General features: G+C 40.1%; 1 protein-coding gene across 6 annotated transcripts in view; it reads right to left on the bottom strand.

Moving 5' to 3' along the window:
• GRAMD1C (GRAM domain containing 1C) overlaps positions 1-19,217 on the bottom strand; it is a 138,328-nt gene that overhangs the window by 115,094 nt on the left and 4,017 nt on the right. For 5 of the 6 annotated variants that reach the window (XM_062208302.1, XM_062208293.1, XM_062208311.1 and 2 more), the window contains one exon: positions 16,293-16,445. In XM_062208302.1, coding sequence (XP_062064286.1) covers positions 16,293-16,445 — 153 coding nt within the window. Of the gene's footprint in view, positions 1-16,292; positions 16,446-19,217 lie in introns of those variants that run through there. The other variant, XM_062208344.1, reaches the window with a different exon arrangement.

Raw genomic sequence — 19,217 nt, 5'->3', positions numbered from 1 at the left:
ACTGTCGTTTTGTTCTTATATGTAAGTAAAAATAGTTGTTCTATGCCTCTTAAACTTGAGTCCTACCTAATAGGCCTGATTTCAACAATGAACCTTGATGACAGAGCCTTCCTAAACAAGGTTTTTCAAGCTACAGTTTGGTTAGAGAGTGCCAGTCCTGGTTGCCACCTAGGTTGGCAACTAGGCAGGTGAAGTCACAAAGAAACATAGTAGGGGAATAAAATTCCCCCCAATAAACCTCCTCTGAGCTATATACTACATAGTAAGGACCAGACAGAAGTGACTCAAAAGAGGTGACTTAAGAAGGAAGATAGGAGATACCAGAGACATGCTGAGACTGGTCTACACAAGTTTGGATCACATGGGGAGTTGCATCTAATGGGAGTCTAGATCAAAAAGCTACCTATCTGCAAAAGGGTTAATTAAACTTTAACCCAGAATTAACCAATGAAATATCTAGGAGTTACCCACTAATGGGACCAGGAAATTTAGTCTGTAGGAATTGAGGAGACCTGGCAAGGTGTGGAAAGCATAATCTGGGGTAAAGGAAAAACTCATTGAGGCATGGACCCCAGAGCCCATGGCCTTGCTCCGAGCTGCACCAATCTTACCAACAAATTAATCTCCAAGGGAGGAAGAACAGAATGCAGTTTTTGACTGACACCCTAATGGGCCGTGGACCCAATCCCTATGAAAAGAAGCTGAGTTGGACCAAACCAACTTTCTCAGAACCGAGACAAGAAGCATTAAGAGTGCAGCCTCTGGCTTTACAGTTCATGAGGACACAGAAAGAGCAGGGGACTTGCTCCCTGCAGGAAAGTGCATTTCCTGGCCCAACACCATTCCAGCTGTCAGGGTCTGGTGTTCAGCCAAGAGATCTTCTGGAAGCACTGGAGTGTGGCCTCAGCCAGAATCTGTCAGTTGTCTTAAGACCTTCTCCCAGTCCCATGCAAAGGGCCAATCCACAACAGAGAAGAGAGGGGTTAGAATAGAGTCTCAGCTCCAGGGGATTGCTCTGACCTTAATCAGCAAGCCTGACCCCTTACCCGAGTCTTAAGTTCGGCAGTTAGGCTAACTACTTTTAATTGGCTGACAGGAACCAGGTGTTTTTGAGAAAATGAGAGTTGCTATGGAGGAGAGTGAAATTCTCCAAAAAGTGTGAGAGCAGTCCTCATGCTCACCAGTCCAGCAGGATGGTCCAACGCTGGCTGGAGTAGAACTCGAGAGGGATCCGTGTCACGTAGGAGTTGCAATCCAAGTCACAGCACCAAGATGTTAAGGGTGAAACAGTGGCGGAGAAAATATTATTACCTCGGTTCTTTGTCTCACATGGAAGAAGAATTTCCAAGCGGACAAGCAGAGAGATTTAAACGCAAATTTATTAGAGTCAGAGACCTCTAGCCAGAGTGGCATGGAGGAGGACTCCAAGAGAGGCAAAATTCCTGATTATTTTTCAAATATGCCTAATACTTTTGAGAATTTCTTATCCATAAAACATATTTTTAATTTCTTTTATTAAGTCTTTAATAATGCCATGTGACTTACAGCCCTTTTTTGATAGTTTTGCTATTGGAAGCTTCAGAGAATTTATTATTTATTGAATCTCTTTGTGTTCACTCAGAGAGTATTAATTCCAAGCCTCAAGACCATATGTGAAATGTTCTGTTATTACATACTCTCAGGAGAAATTTCCTCTGCCCCCTCCCTTAGCCCAGGTTTAGACAGACAAGTTGACTTGTCTTTGGCCTGTAGACAGAGGTGGATTTTTTTCCTAGTCTACATTTCACATGGGGTATCACTCTGCAAGAGTTGTGGATTTATAAAGGGTTCTCAGTTCCAACTCATACAAATCCAAGGCATTCTTTCCTGGCTCTTCTTCCTGGGCAACCATTAAAGCTTGAGACTAGCAAACTCCTCAGGGCCATCTCTGCATTAGTTTATGTGCTTGAATCTCTGATAATCAGTTCCCTCTTTTTGAGCCCTTTGGTATTTCCTTGGCTATTTTGTGAGCCCAGACATGCATTTTAAAAAGATGCTTGTAACAATTTACTCAGTATTTCTAGATCCAGTTAGTGGAAAAGTTAAATAGTCCCCTGTCAATATTGCTGGAAGGACTGGTTCCCATTCCTTTATAATAAAATCTAGAAATATAAAAAAGATATCTTGGTTTATCAAAGAGTTTCTAATTATATATTTAAATTTTTTAATTAGATACAACATGATTTTTAATTCAACATGAATTGGAAAATGAGTTTATTCTTTTCAACAGTCAACAAAGTGAAAATCTGAAATATCCTTTATATGCTTGACTAAATCCATGACAACATGATTGTAGGAAACTTCTTCCTCAAAGTTGCCAAAGTATGCTGCAAATACACTAATTAATTCTCTTGGGATTCTTTTTTAAATTTACATTACAATGCTAATTAATCTTATGATGTACCTTTAAAGCAGGTTTGTGGCAAGTATTAGCTCCAGCTATAGGTAGAAAAAAAATCTGTGAATAATATGACTCTGATCATTCAATAGTCAATGCTTGAAAAAAAAAAAAAAGCCAACGATAGGGGCCGGTGCTGTGATGTAGCAAATAAAGTCACGGCTACAATGCCAGCATCCCATGTGGGCACCAGTTCAAGTCCCAGCTGCTCCACTTTCAGTCCAGCTCTCTGTTACGGTGTGAGACAGCAGTAGAAGATGGCCCAAGTCCTTGGGTCCCTGCACCTGTGTGGGAGATCCGAAGGAATATCCTGGCTCCTGGCTTTGGATCGGCACAGTTCTGGCCATTGCGGCCATCTGGGGAGTGAACCAGCAGATAGAGGATCTCTCTCTCTCTCTATCTCTTTCTATATATATCTCTCTCTCTCAATATATATATCTACCTCTCTCTCTCTTGTCTCTCTCTCTGCCTCTCCTTCTCTCTCTCTGTAACTCTGACTTCCAAATAAATCTTTAAAAAAAGTCAATGATAAACTACAGAATCAAGATTTCTGTTATTTTGTACAATTTAAAAAAACTTCTAGACTGTGCTCTAGAAAAAATTCAAATTGATATATTTTCTATTAAAACATAAAATGTTATATACTAGTTATTATTTCTATATATGTAGATAATATTCCAAAGTCCAGCCTTGCCTTTTTGTACTTATAATGGTTTAGAACAAAAAAAGAAACTATCAATATGAATTATAACCTCTTTCAAAATTTTCCTATTCCATCGTTTTTTTCTATTTCTCTTTATAAATTGAAGATCTGAGGTATCTGAGATTTCATATCTTCTTCATTCTATGTATATTTTCCAAGATTTTCAAATACGTAATTATTCAAAGAAAAACACATGAAGGGCCTCTGAACAAATTTAATATTGGTAACACAATTCAGAAAACTTGATAAATTCTTCCACTTCTAAAATACAATTATCAGCTAAGCCAGCTATTAAGGAAATGGGTATAAACAAGTACCAAATATTCTTAAAGAGGACCTCAACATTAATGAAATATGGGGCAAATGTTTAACCTAGCAGTTAAGATGCCAGTTAAGGCCCCTGAGTCCCTGAGGTTTCATCCCCAGCTCCAGTTCCTGACTCCAGCTTCCTAATATTGCAGAGCCGGGGAAACAGCAGTAAAGGCTCAGGTGACTGGGTTCCTGCCACCCATATGAGAGACCTGGATTCTGTTCTCAGGTCCCACTGTTAGCCTTGGTCCAGCCCTGGTTGTCATGGATGTTTGGAGAGTGAATCAGCAGATGGAAACCTGCGCTCTCTATGTCTCCCTGACTCTCCAATTAAAAATAAAAATAATAATAATGAAATACCAAAATGCAAAAGAATACTTAAATACTTTATCCAAAGCACTACTATTCCTATTTTTTAAAAAATCCAGCTAACTATGTCATCATCTAAACACACACAACAGAAAATCCCAAAGGCTTTTTCTACTCTAATTAGTCGCTAATTCTACATTAGTAAGAGAAGTTGTGTTAAATAAATCTTCAGATCTTTTTCTGTTTTTCCTCCGGGACTTTATTCCACTTGGATTATACCATTATTTTAGTGAGGAAGCAAAAAGATGAGTTTTGTTTTGCTTTTCTTTCTCTTTTTCTTTGTATGTTTACTAAGGGCAAAAGTATAAATATTTATTTGCAACTAACTTTATTTTTTTAATTTCTTATTTGTGTATTTTTGCAGACAGAGAGATAGAGATCTTTCATCTGCTCTTGGCTAGATATCCACAAGAGCTCTTGGCTAGACTGAGCTGAAGCCAGGAGCCTGGAACACAATCCAGGTCTCCCACATGGGCAGCAGGGGCCTAGTAGTTGAGCTATTACCTGTTGTCTCCCAGGATGCACATTAGCAAGAAGCTGCCATCAGAAGTGGAGCTAGCATTCTTAGGGGAGAGTTAGTCAGAAGATTGCAGTAGAAATTCTATGGACTAAAGAGGAACACTGCAGATCAGTGTGGAAGGTACAGATGCACAGCACACAGATACAACACACGACCCCAGCAGCCAAGAACCAGAGAAAGCACCAGCTTTGGAGAGTGAGGTGAGATGAGACTGCAGCAGCTGGTGCCACTGGTGATATAGCCAGAGGGAGAATGTGGCATGAGTCTGGCCTGGAGCCCTAAGGAGGATAGTGTACCTGCTGACACAGTGAAAAATAAGGGTACATTTCTCTCACCCCATCCCCCCAATAATGGCACCTGACAACCAGCTGACAGAAGGAAGGTGCCACCTTTGGGCATAAGCAGCAGCTGCAGAAGCTCTTGTGTATGCTCCAAGCAACTGGCTGGGATAAGACACCATCTTATCAGCAGTACCACAGGCAGCAGCTCAGGTGCAAGCACCCAGCAACCTACAGGGAGAAGGCAACATTTAGCTGGTGGCTCTTGTGCACATGGGTGATTCAGAGATTCTAGTAGAGGGCAAAATCCACGTCCTCCATTGACTTTGAATCTGGCTGGGAAGATTAACAGGAGGTTGGGCACCCACATGGGACTGTGAGGTGCCCCCAAGCTCTCAACATATCACAGGCTCCAGGACTCAAGCCATCAAGGTGGAGCACCTGAAGGCAGCTGGCTCTGGGAACATCTCTGCTTCTCTGTGGTTGGGACAGGTTAGTGGGGCAGAGTGGATCCTCTGCAAGCTGTGACTGTGGGTCTTGTGTGCTGAGGCTGTGGGAACCCTGTGACTCCACAAGAGGGCACAGGGTACAGTAGGTGGGTCTCTGGACAATCAATGTGAGTGGCTCCACATGCTTAGAGCTCCCTGATTGTCTGGGATGGATCATTGCAATGGGATCCATTCTCACACTGAAGACTGCACAGCTCCTTTACATGGTTCTTACAGCAGCACGAATGACTATTGCACCCACTATGGGCTAACAACTGGGCATTGATTACCTTGGAAGAGAGGAGGTGAGGGCGTAATTACACCAACAGAGGTGATCATACTCTCCTTTCTGCTAAAAAAGAGATCTACCACGCCCAAATTGGGGGTCACTCCAGATACTCACCCAACCCTGGAGCACTGACCAGAGCTCCCTGGCCATATCCAGAACACACTTCTGGTTATTCACTGAAACAGCAGACACCCTACTAAGCCACAGAGGCATAGTTCATACATAAAAGCTATCAGAGAAAAAAAAAACCAACAAATATTTCCACAAATGCCTAAAAACAAATGCCGAAATTGAAGAAACAAAAATAAGGAAGACAGCATAACATCCTAAATGACCGTAACAAAGCTTCCTTAAAAGAATGTGAAGATGAAGATATTGATAAAATGCCTGAAACAGCATTCAAATAATTAGTTAGAATTATTCAGAAGCAATGAGAAGAAATCCATGAATTAAAGAAATCCATACATGACATGAATGAAAAATTCTCCCAGAAAATTGAGATTTTGAAGAGAAATCAATATGAAACATTACAAATGACGAATTCAATGTGTCAAATAAAAACAAGGTGGAGGCTGGTGCCGCAGCTCACTAGGCTAATCCTCTGCCTTGCGGTGCCTGCACACCGGGTTCTAGTCCCGGTAGGGGTGCCGGATTCTGTCCCGGTTGCCCCTCTTCCAGGCCAGCTCTCTGCTGTGGCCCAGGAGTGCAGTGGAGGATGGCCCAAGTGCTTGGGCCCTGCATCCCATGGGAGACCAGGAGAAGCATCTGGCTCCTGCCTTCGGATCAGCGTGGTGCGCCAGCCGCAGCACGTGGGCCGTGGCTGCCATTGGAGGGTGAACCAACGGCTAAGGAAGACCTTTCTCTCTGTCTCTCTCTCTCTCACTGTCCACTCTGCCTGAAAGAAAAAAAAAAAAAAAACCCAAGGTGGAAAGCCTTAACAACAGAATTGGTGAGGCAAAAAAGAGCTTATCCAAGCTAGAAGACAAATCTTTGGAAATTTTTCAGTCAGACCAAAAAAAAAAAAAAAGAGGAAAAAGAAGAAATTAGAACAATTAAAACTGTTGGAGATTTATGGGATACTATTAAACGACCCAGCATATGAGTTTTATGAGTTCCTGAAGGTGTGGAAAGAAGGAATGGGTTAGAAGGCCTGTTCAGTGAAATAATTACAGAAAACTTCCCTAATTTGGAGAAAGAAAGGAACATCCAAGTACAGGAGGCAGTTAGAATGCCTTGTAGACATGACCAGAAAAGCTCCTTACCAGGTATGACACATTGTAGTCAAACTTTCAACAGTAAAACATAAAGAAAAGATTCTAAAATGTTCATGAGAGAAATGCCAGGTTACTTTCAGAGGATCTCCAGTTAGACTCACAGCTGACTTCTCATCAGAAAAACTAGAGGCTAGGAGATAATGGAGAGACATAAGAGAAAAAAAAAAAAAAACACAGGATACTGTACCCTGCAAAGCTCTCATTTATGAATGAAGGTGAAATAAAGACTTTCTATAACAAACAGAAATTGAAGAATTTGTCACCACTCATCCAGCCTTACAAAAGATGCTTAAGGATGTGTTATACACAGAAACACAGAAAGATGGTCATCACTATGGAAGAAGGTAAAGGCAGAAAATCTCCCAGTAAAAGTACAAAGGAAATCCAAAATTAAAAAAATAGGAATATATATGGAAAAATGGCAGGGCCAAGTCATTACTTATCAAAGTCACCTTGAATGTAAATGGCCTAAACTCTCCATTTAAAAGATATAGACTGGCAGACTGGATTAAAAAACAAGAACCATCTATTTGCAGCCTACAAGAAACAAACCTCACCAACAAAGATACACACAGACTGAAAGCAAAAGGACAGAAAAAAGATACTCCATGCCAACAGAAAGCAGAAATGAGCAGGGATAGCCCTCCTAATATCAGACAAAATAGACTTTAACTCAAAAACTGTTAAAGAGACAAAGAAGGACACTACATAATGATTAAAAGATCAATTTAACAGGAAGATATGTCTAGAATAAATGCATATGCACCAAATTCCAGGGCATATGTTGATGTTAATAGATGTTAAATAGATGTTAATAGATCTAAAGTAAGACATAGACTCCAAGACAATAGTAATGATGGCTTCAACACCCCACCTTAATCAGTTGGCAAGTGAACTAGATAAATAATCAATAAAGAAACAACAGAGCTATTATATACTATGGACCAAATGGACCTAAATGATATCTACAGAAACTTTCATCCCACAGTTGCATAATACTCATTCTTTTCATCAGGCATGGAACTTTCTCTAGAATAGACCATATGCTAGACAATAAAGTAAGCCTCAGCAAATTCAAAAAAATCAGAATCATACCATACATCTTTTTTGTCCACAATGGAATGAAGCTGAAAGTTAAAAACTCAAGAATCCTGAGAATATATGCAAACAAACAGAGACTGAACATCATGCTCTTGAATGAACAGTGGGTCATGGAAGAAATAAAAAAGAAATAAAAAATTTCTTGAAATGAATAAAGTTGTGAAATACAACATTTCAAAAGTTATGGGGTATAGAGACCAGTGTTGTGGCATAGCGGGTAAAGCCAGTGCCTGCAGTGTCCACATCCCAAATGGGCACTGGTTTGAGTCCCAGCTACTCCACTTCCAATCACGCTCTCTGCTGTGGGCTGGGAAAGCAGAAGATGGTTCAAGTGCTTGGGCCCCTGCACCCACATGGGAGGCCCAGAAGAAGCTCTGGCTCCTGGCTTCGGATTGGCACAGCTCCAGCTGTTGCAGCCAATTGGGGAGTGAACCAGCGGATGGAAGACACCCCCCCTTTCTCTGCCTCTCTGTAACTCTGCTTTTCAAATAAATAAATAAATAAAAAATTATGGGATATAGCAAAAGCAGTGTTAACAGTGAAATTTAAAGCAATTGGTGCCTACATTAAAAAATTAGAAAGGCACCAAATAAGTGAGTTACAATGTACCTAAAAGACCTAGAAAAGCAACAACAAACAAAGTCCAAAATTAAAAGCAAATAAATAATTAAAATTAGAGAAGAAATAAACAAAACTGAAACAAAAAATACAAAAGATCAGTGAAATGATCATTTTTTGAAAAAAATAAATAAATTTGATGCATGATTGGCCCAACTAACCTCCCTAAAAGAGGAAGAACCAAATGAATAGAATCAGAGATGAAAAAGGAAATATAACAGATACCACAGAAATAAAATGAATCATCAGGAATTACTACAAAGAGCTATATGTCAACAAATTGGAAAATCTAGATGAAAAGTATAGATTCCTAGACATATACAATCTACAAAAATTGAGTCACAAAGACATAGAAAACCTAAGCAGACTGATAACCAAGACAGAAACTGAATCGGTAATAAAAACCTTCCCAACAAAGAAAAGTCCAGAACCAAATAGCTTCACTGCTTAATTCAAACAGACATTTTAAAGAAGAACTAATTCCAATTCTTCTCAAGCTATATAAAACAATTGAGGGCCAGCACCACAGCTCAATAGGCTAATCCTCCACCTGCAGCACCAGCACACCAGGTTCTAGTCCCAGTCAGGGCGCCGGATTCTGTCCCGGTTGCCCCTCTTCCAGGCCAGCTCTCTGCTGTGGCCCAGGAGTGCAGTGGAGGATGGCCCAAGTCCTTGGGCCCTGCACCCCATGGGAGACCAGGAGAAGCACCTGGCTCCTCCTGCCTTTGGATCAGCACAGTGCGCCGGCCACAGTGTGCCAGCTGCGACAGCCATTGGAGGGTGAACCAATGGCAAAGGAAGACCTTTCTCTCTGTCTCTCTCTCACTGTCCACTCTGCCTGTCAAAAAAAAAAAAAATACAATTGAAAGGAAGGGAATCCTCCCAATTTTATTCTATGAAGCCAGCATCACCCTATTTCCTAAACCATAAAAAGATACAACAGAGAAAAAGAACTATAGACTAATACCCTGATGAACATAGATGCAAAAACCCTCAGCAAAATACTAGCCAATCAAATCCAACAACACATCAGGAAGATCATTCACCCAGACAAAGTAGGATTTATTTCTGGTATATAGTGATGATTCAGCATTCACAAATCAATAAATAAATGTGATACATCACATTAAGAAATTGAAAGGCAAAAACCATATAATTATTTCAGTAGATACAGAGAAAGCATTTGATAAAATACAACATCCTGGCCGGCGCCGCGGCTCACTTGGCTAATTTTCCGGCTGCAGCGCCAGTGCTCCGGATTCTAGTCCTGGTTGGGGTGCTGGTTCTGTCCCGGTTGCTCCTTTTCCAGTTCAGCTCTCTGCTGTGGCCCAGGAAGGCAGTGGAGGATGGCCCAAGTACTTGGGCCCTGCACTCGCATGGGAGACCAGGAGGAAGCACCTGGCTCCTGGCTTCGGATTGGTGCAGCATGCCAGCCGTAGTGGCCATTTGAGGGGTGAACCAACGGAAGGAAGACGTTTCTTTCTGTCTCTCTTTCTCACTGTCTAACTCTGCCTGTCCAAAAAAAAAAAAAATACAACATCCTTTTATGAAGAAAACCTTAAGCAAATTGTATTTAGACAGAACATTCCTCAATACAATCAATTTATGATAAGCCCACAGTCAGCACCATATTTATTGGAGAAAAGTAGAAACATTCCAACTAAGATCCAGAACCAGACATGAATGCAAAATCTCACCATTGGTATTCAATATAGTCATGGATGTTTTAGCCAAGAGCTATTAGGCAAGAGAAAGAAATCGAAGATATACAGATTGGAAAAGAGTAAGTCAAACTATCACTATTTGCAGAAGACATGATTCACAATACCAGATTTCAAGACATACTACAGGGCAGTTATTATCAAAACAGCCAGGTACTGACAATAAATAGACATGTAGACCAATGCAACAGAAGAGAAACTCCAAAAATCAATTCACACATCTACAACCAACTTATCTTTGACAAAGGATCTAAAAATCAATCCCTAGGGCAAAGACAGTCTGTTCAACAAATAGTACTGGGAAAACTGGATCTCCGCATGCAGAAGTATGAAACAGGACCCCTACCTTACTCCTTTCACAAAGATCCACTTAAAACGGATCAAGGACCTAAATCAATGACCCAATATCATCAAATTAATAGAGAACACTGGGGAAACTCTGCAAGACGTTGCCATAGGCAAAGCCTCCTTAGAAAAGACCCCAGAAGCACAGGCAATCAAAGCCAAAATTCACAAATGAGATTAGATCAATTTGAGAAGCTTCTGTGCTGCACAAGAAACACTCAGCAAAGTAAAGAGGCAACCTAAGAATGGGAGAAAATATTTGCAAACTATGCAACTGATAAAGGTTTAATAACCAGAATCTATAAAGAGCTCAAGAAACTCAACAACAACAAAACAAACAATTCAGTTAAGAAATTGGCAAAGGACTTAAACAGGAATTTTTCAAAACACGAAATGCAAATGGCAGATTAAAAAATGCTCAGGATGGCTAGCCATCAGGGAAATGCACCCCACCCCAGTTAGAATGGCTCTCATACAGAAATTAACAAACAATAAATGCTGTCAAGCATGTGCAGGAAAAGGTACACTAATCCACTGTGGTGGGAATGTAAACTGGTGCAGCCATTGTGAAAGACAGTATAGAGATGTCAGAAATCTGAAAATAGATCTACCACATGACCCAGCAATCCCTCTCCTGGGAATTTACCCAAACAAAAAGAAATCAGCCTATGAAAGTTATCTGTACCCCATGTTTATTGCAGCTCAATTCAAAATAGTTAAAATATTGAATCAACCCAGATATCCATCAACTGATTACTAGATAAAAAAAATTATGGTACATATATACTCAGTGATAAAAAAAAAATGAAATCCCATATTTTGCAACAAAATGGGTGCAACTGGAAATCATTATACTTAATGAAGTAAGCCAGTCCTAAAAAGACAGATACCATATGTTTTCTCTGATCTGTGGTAACTAATGGAATACCAAAAATATAATGTATAGGAGTGAAATTGACATTTTGAGATTCAGTGATTGTTTTCAGCTCTTGTCTCTACTGTTGAAGAACAGTGGTTTTTTTTTTCTTCATCTATTTGCTGAACTCTTAACTTAGTACAGGATTAACCTTATGAGTATAAAGTAAATAAAAATAGATCTTTGTAAAAATTAAGAGTGAGAATAGGAGAGGGAGAATAAAGAAGAAGGGTAAATATGAGGGGAGAAAGGTAGCGTAAAAAGTATCACTATGTTCCTAAAACTGTACATATGAAATTTACATACCTTAAGTAAAATTTCAAAAAAGAAGTGGATCCAGAACTCAAACCCAAGCACTCCAATATGCGATACAGATGTCACAGGCAGCTTCTTAACTGCTATGCAAAATACCTGCCCCATTAACTTTATTTTAATTTCTTCATTTCACATAATTTTTATTATTTTATTGGGGTTGAATAGTTAAGAAAATTTATTTTGCACATGCATATTACATATTTTAATTTTTAAATAAAGATAAAACAAATACAAGTGTCCTATATTTATGTTACAGAATTAAAACAGAAAATCTGAAGCTGTTGATCTCACTATCAGTAACTATGAAGTCTGAATCTTCTTAAAGTCTTGCTGACAAAAACACACATATTAGCCAGTCTGTTAAACAGCATGAGATTATGACTGGTTCAAGACACACCAGTGTTGTAATACTGTGATTCAGTCTCTAATTTTATAGGTGAGGTAACTGAGGTCAGACAAGTTACACAACATGCTCAAGATCACTGCACAGAAAAATCACCAGGGACAGACAATCCATTCCAAATGTTTTGCTTCTAATTTCTAAACCATTCAATGATATCATGCTGTCCTCTGAAAGCATTACCATGAAACAACTGATTTAACCAGGTTAGAATACATGGGTTATTCTACATTAGTGAATTTTCAAGATCTCCAAAGCTTAACTCTTTAAATACCAAAATTTTATAAGCTGCCAATCCTTTTGGTAGAAATCTACCTAAAATAAAAAGGCACAGCTCTAAGGGGCTGGCAATGTGGCATAGCAGGGAAAGCCACTGCCTGTAATAACACCATCCCAATGGGCTCCAGTCATTTCCCTGGTGCTCCATTTCCAATCCAGCTCCCTGCTAATGGCCTCAGAAAAGCAGCGGAAGATGGCCCATGTATATGAGCCCCTGCCATCCATGTGGGAGACCTGGATCTGGATGAAGTTCCTGGATCCTGGCTTCAGCCTAGCCCAGGCCTGGCCATTGCAGCCATCTGGGGAGTGAACCAGTAAATGGAAGATCTCTCCTTCTCTCTCCATAACTCTTTCAAATAAATCCTTTTTTAAAAAAAAAAAGGTACAGTTCCAGATTCATTGGGTATTCCATTGAAATGGCTCTGACATTCTTAAATATTTGCTTAAATACCAGGTCATGTACCTCACTAATATTTTTGTGTTATACCACAGGTCTTCCTTGTGCTAATTTGGAGCTCCTTAGAGAACTCTGCCATCTTATTATATTCATGCAATTCCCACTTCATTGCAAGGAGAACAAAAAGTAAATAAAATGGTAGAGTCAGTGGGAGAAGCAGGTGGATTTAAAGTGGTAGAGGGGCAGGCATTTAGCTTAGCATTTAAGCCACCAGTTAAAATGCCTGTGCCCCATCTTGGAATACCTGCATTCCATAACTGGCTCCAGATCTTGACTTTAGTTTTCCACTAATTCAGACTCTAGGAGGCAATAGTGATGTCTTAAGGAATTTTGTTCCCGCCATCCATGTGGAAGATCTAGATTGCATTCCTGGTTCCTGGTGCAGCTTTGGGTATTTGGGGAGTGAACCACTGGATGGGAGTTCCCTGTCTAGCTGCCTGTCTTTCTCTTTCTCTGTCTCTCTGCCTAATAAATTAATTAAAAATAAATAAAATGGCCAAAATTAAATGCATTTAGTCATCTTCAGACTGCTGGAACATCATTTTTCTCAGCTGTAATATTGTTAGAGTCAACTTAGCTGCATAGACCTTCATATTAAAAGGACAAGGTTTCTACATTTTTTAAACTTCTGCTGTCATTATTTGCTATTATGTATTACCATTAAGTATTCTATTCAACTTATTTAGGCTTACAAAAAACATGGCAAAAATATATTAAGGAAACTTCAAGATTTGAGATATGAAATCTGACTTTGTTGATGCAGTTCCTTTTTTTCAATTTGCTTCTGAGTTCTTGATGGTTCTGGTTTTGGAGTAAACGGCCTCTGAAAAAGTCTGTAAAACTTCTGTCTTTAAGTCTACTTTAGGTCTATTCTATATGAATTCATGTAAGAATTCCTTCCAGAGGGTGAGTGTGTGGTACAGCCTTCAAGTCATCACTTGGGATGCCCGCATGCCATATTGGAGTGACTGGATCTTGTCCTGGCCACTCCATGTCTAATCCTGCCTCCTGGGAGGCATCAGGTCATTACCTGAAGTACTTGAGCCCCTGCCACCCATGTGGGAGATCCAAACTAATGTCCTGGCTCCTAGGTAAAACATGACACAGCCCTGGCTGTGGTGGACTTTTGGGGAGTGAACCAGTAGATGAAAGCTATCCCTCCATGTGAGTGTGAGTGTGAGTGTGAGTGTGTGTGTGTGTGTGTCCTTCCTTCTCTCTCCCCTCTTCTTTCAAATAAAATTTTCTTTTTTTTTTTCTTTTCTTTTTTTTTTTTTGACAGGCAGAGTGGACAGTGAGAGAGAGACAGAGAGAAAGGTCTTCCTTTGCCGTTGGTTCACCCTCCAATGGCCGCCGCGGTAGGCACGCTGTGGCAGGCGCACCACGCTGATCCGATGGCAGGAGCCAGGTGCTTATCTTGGTCTCCCATGGGGTGCAGGGCCCAAGCACTTGGGCCATCCTCCACTGCACTCCTGGGCCACAGCAGAGAGCTGGCCTGGAAGAGGGGCAACCGGGACAGGATCGGTGCCCCGACCAGGACTAGAACCCGGTGTGCCGGCGCCGCAAGGCGGAGGATTAGCCTAGTGAGCCGCGGCGCCGGCTCAAATAAAATTTTAAAAATTTTTTCAAAGAATTCAATAAAGTGCTTACAATATCTCAGAGACTTAAACTGAGCCAAAGTAAACTTAAGACACTAGTGCTTCCCTACTACTGTACCTGCAAATCACTTGGAATCCTGTGAAACATGAAGATTCTGATCAGTAGATCTAGGCCCAAGATTCTAATCAGCTGATAATGCTCAACCTGTGGCCCCACATACTATACTTTGAGTAATAAGAATGCTTGCCTCTTCTTTTCTTTCTCCTCCTATTTCTAAATTTTCCCATTTCTTTCTTAGCTCCTCCTCTTGAATTACTCTTCTTTCTTGCTTTAATTCTGCTAAGAGTAATCACAATAACTATATAACCCTGTAGATAACCCTTGGAGCTGTAACAAACAAGTTCCCTAAACAACAGAAGCCATAAAAAAATCACTATGTAGAAGAGCCAAAAATACTACAATAGTCATAAACGTTTTCTAAATGTGTGACATGATATAACTCAATCGTGGCATGATATGATTTTTTTTGATATTTTGGTGTACTTCTTCGTGATTAAATATTCTCTTTAGGACATGGTTCAATTTATAATGTTAAGTTTTAACAGGAAGTCAGATCTGGCTAATCATGTTAAATTTCAATAATTTTCCAGTGAACTAAACTGCTAATTATGAAGAGAATGGTGGCACTTATTCTTAATATTTATACTCTTATGTCTTTTTAAAAATATTTTTTTTATTTATTTATTTGAGAGGCATAGTTACAGACAGAGAGAGGAAGAAAAAGAAAAGACCTCCCATCTGCTGGTTCACTCCCGAGATGGTCACAATGGCCGGAGCTGGGCCAATCTGAAGCCAGAAGCCAGGAGCTTCCTCTGGGTATCCCAGTGGGTGCAGGACCTCAAGCATGTGGGCCATCTTCTATTGCTTTCCCAGGCCAAAGCAGAAAGCTGGATGAGAAGAGGAGCAGCCAGGTCACAAACCAGCGCCAATATAGGATCCCAGTGTTGCAGGCAGAGGCTTAGCCTACTAAGTCACATTGCTGGCTCCAACATTATGTCTTTTTAAATCTACTCTAAAATTATAGGAAAACCTACTGCCAAGCATACTTAATCCTCAAGAAATCAGCTTTCTAATGAAATAATATTGGAATTACATATGCCTAATAATCTTTTATAAACTTCACTTATAGTTAGTTGCATTACAGCTGATTATATCAAATGGTTCGTAATTCTCACTGAAATTTCTAGGTTTAGGAAGAGTACCTTAATAAACACAAGTATTCACACTGTAACAGAAAGGTTCTTACAAAAATACTCTATGATTTTAATGTGCCTAACCGATAAGCAGTAGCCTCCTTTTACAGTGGGAAAACCTGAAGCATATCCAGTTATGCAACCAGGTGAGCACAGTGCAAACAGAATATTAAAGTGCTCATTTAAAAACCCATCTTATAGTCATTATACACTACAGGTCAAGCATTATTAAACTTCCTTTTATGTATAGGAACTAACTTTTTTAATCAAAATTACATAAAATAGCCTGCTTTCCAGTAACACTTAGAAATACAGCTTCCGTGTAAAGCTAGTCTCTCATCAATAAAGTTAAGTGCAGTGTAACTGGAATCCTATTCTGTAGTGTAATTCTCTGAAAAGGAAATTGAAGCAGATAATTGGACTCCATGAAACCAGACAACAGTGCATTCTAGTGGTCAAAAGGAAGCATGATCAGAAACATTGTGGAGATTCTGGACTAAAACCTAACCATCTAGAACTCTTGAAGTTAATACAATTGTATAAATAGCTCATGAATTGCTATAGACTTAAAAGGAATCTGCATGCAATATTAAAATGAAGCTATAAATAAAGAAAACATATTACCCAAAAGCTCCAGTCACCACTCCAGTAATGCAGATTTGGCCCCTGCTTTTTAGTTGACACTGTGGTAGTATTCTCCTCCACAGCTGGACTAGGAGTTTTCTCTACCTCTTCTTGTAACTCAGTGGCACGGCTTGAATCCCCTTCGTTTACTACCTGGAAGCAAGCATCAAACACTAAATTACTCACTGAGAATGTCCATTTTAAAAAGAAAAGAATTAGTCTTCAGAACGTACACATTCATTTTTTTTAAAGATTTATTTACTTATTTGAAAGTCAGAGTTAAACAGAAAGAGGGGAAGGCAGAGAGAGAGAGAGAGAGAGAGGGAGAGAGTTCTTCCATCCGATGGTTCACTCTCCACTTGGCCGCCGATCCAAAGCCAGGAGCCAGGAGCTTCTTCCAGGTCTCCCACTTGGGTGCAGGGGCCCAAGACCATAGTGGAGAGCTGGATTGGAAGTGGAACAGCTGAGTCTCAAACCGGTGCCCATATGGGATGCCGGCTCTTCAGGCCAGGGCATTAACCCACTGTGCCACAGCACCAGTCCCATACACTTTCATTTTAAAAGGATAATATTTAAACTTTCACAAGACAGTAATTTCTATGTTTTTGCTTCTGTGGTTCATCATTTATACATACAAATATTTTTCAAATACTACTATTTGTTGAATAGTTTAGTTGTCCAGAAATTCAATGTCTTTTTGAGCAAAAATTTAAACGTTAAAAATACAACGTAATAGGAGTGTACAATCACTTCGCAGAACAATTTTCAAACCCTAATGATATCTAAGATAGGCATTTTCTACAATTCAGAGATTTAAGCATAGATGGGAGTTAAGAATGTTTGTAATACCAAGAAAGTGGAAATAACCTCACTATTGATAGAGAAATTAGTAAATAAACTCTGATTCATACAAACAGTGAAGATAAAATGAATGAATCAGATGTGTCAATCAGGCATTGGCCCCCAACTCACAAAGTGCTCAGAGCAATAATTATATTCTGTGCAAGACATGGGCCCACTGGGTGGTTATGCATGAAGCAGCTGTCACTACCGAGTTAAAAGGAAAATGGGGGGAGAGGTTAACAACCATTATAAGAGCACATGGCTCTCCAGCACTCTTAAATACTGCTGCTGCTGCAGCTGCTACAGGTATGCTTCAGATGTAACAAAGATCCTGATCTTAAGTGTTATAGGGAAAGGTATCCATGGCACCCTCCCTGGTATAGTAAAGGGCTGGGTCAATCCCACCTTGGCCCAGGATTCTTAAATCCTATAACCATTGCTATGGGGGAAACTCCTAATCCTGATGATATTGATTCTAGGCAATTGGGAGGGAGAAATCTGTAAATATGAGCAGGTAGAGAAGATGTCCTCCAAAAAGAATCAGTGATCACCAAAAAGAGGAAAAAAAAAAAAAAAAAACCTGGACACAGATGAAGGAAACAAAGAAAACTGAAACAGGAATCTATAATTTGACATAGTTAGAAATATACAATTTACTGGGGCCAGTGTTGTGGCATAGCAGGTTGGGCCGCCACCTGTGACGCCAGCATCCCATATGGGCACCAGTTCCAGATCAGGCTGCTCCACTTCTGATCCAGCTCCCTGCTGATGTGCCTGGGAGGGTGGCAGAGGAATGCCCAACTGCTTGGGCCCCTGTGCCCACATGGGAGACACAGGAAGAGTCTCCTGGCTTTGGCCTGGCCCAGCTCCAGCCATTGTGGTCATTTCAGGGGTGGGCCAACAGATGGAAGATCTCTCTCTCTCCTCTATCTGTGCTGTGTCTTTCAAATAAAAATAAAATAAAAGGAAATATATAATTTATTAAAAATAATGGATACAACAAATAATAAAAGAGTGGCTATTGTGCCTCTACAACATAGCTTCCAAATTAACTTCAACATCTATTGAAAGGTATCAATTGGCAAATCTTTAGGGCTTTGATCAAAACTGAGACTCGAATTAAAGTTACACCTGGAGGTCCCAGTAAGCTCAAACAAGGGGACCCCTAGTCTTATGGGAGTTACTTAACATAAAGCAGCCAACAAATATGCATGCCTCACCTTATCAGAACTATTGCCTCCCTAAATTCTCCATGGTCACAGTATACATTGTTCCAAAATACACCATGGCAGCCACAGACACTCAAATCCAGTGAGCAATAAAATAAATTTAAATTAAGTCTTTAGAATTTACAAATTGGCTTTTTAAAATGTGAGACTCCACGGATCACCACTCTCAACCTGTAGTAAAAATAATTTGGCCCAGTAAACATGAAACAGGGCCTTCAAGGGCTGAAACATATTAGATAAGTTCTAATTAGTGAGAGAATGATGGTCCCTGCTGCTTCTCCATTTAACTGCCCATTTTGGCCTGTTAATCTTGGAAAGAATGAATAGTGTCTCACCCTTGATTACTGCATCTCTGATGCAGTTCTACCCAGAAAAAGCCCTAATACTCTTGAAATTACTGACTATCCAATCAGCAACTAGTAAACATCTTGCTATTACAGATTTGGCTATGATCAGATCAGTGCCTCATTTAACAACCTCTCAGCTACAATATGCCTTCACCTCTAGAGAGCTGGCGACCCACAGATTCCCTCAACCACCCTGCCGTTGTACACAACCGTTACACCAAGATCTTACTTCCGCCCAGTTTTCTCCAGGAGCACAGGTATGGCCTTTCATGGACGGTAGCTTCCCTTGAAGAGTCTTTTGAAACATTCATTCAGGACTTAGAAATACTCACACAGGAGATCACAAAAAGGGATAAGCCACTGCCCCACAAACACAAAGAGTCTTCAAAAGGCTCACGGAAAAAGGGTATTATGAAAAAGCTAATGCATGGAATTCAAAATATTTTTGCAACAAAATAAACTCGTACTAATGTACTAATGTGTTATAACATGGGTGAACTAAGAAA

Source organism: Lepus europaeus, chromosome 2 (assembly GCF_033115175.1).
Source record: "Lepus europaeus isolate LE1 chromosome 2, mLepTim1.pri, whole genome shotgun sequence".
Taxonomy (NCBI): domain Eukaryota; kingdom Metazoa; phylum Chordata; class Mammalia; order Lagomorpha; family Leporidae; genus Lepus; species Lepus europaeus.
Note: the sequence above shows the minus strand (reverse complement) of the source record. Positions and strands in the feature narration are given on the sequence as shown.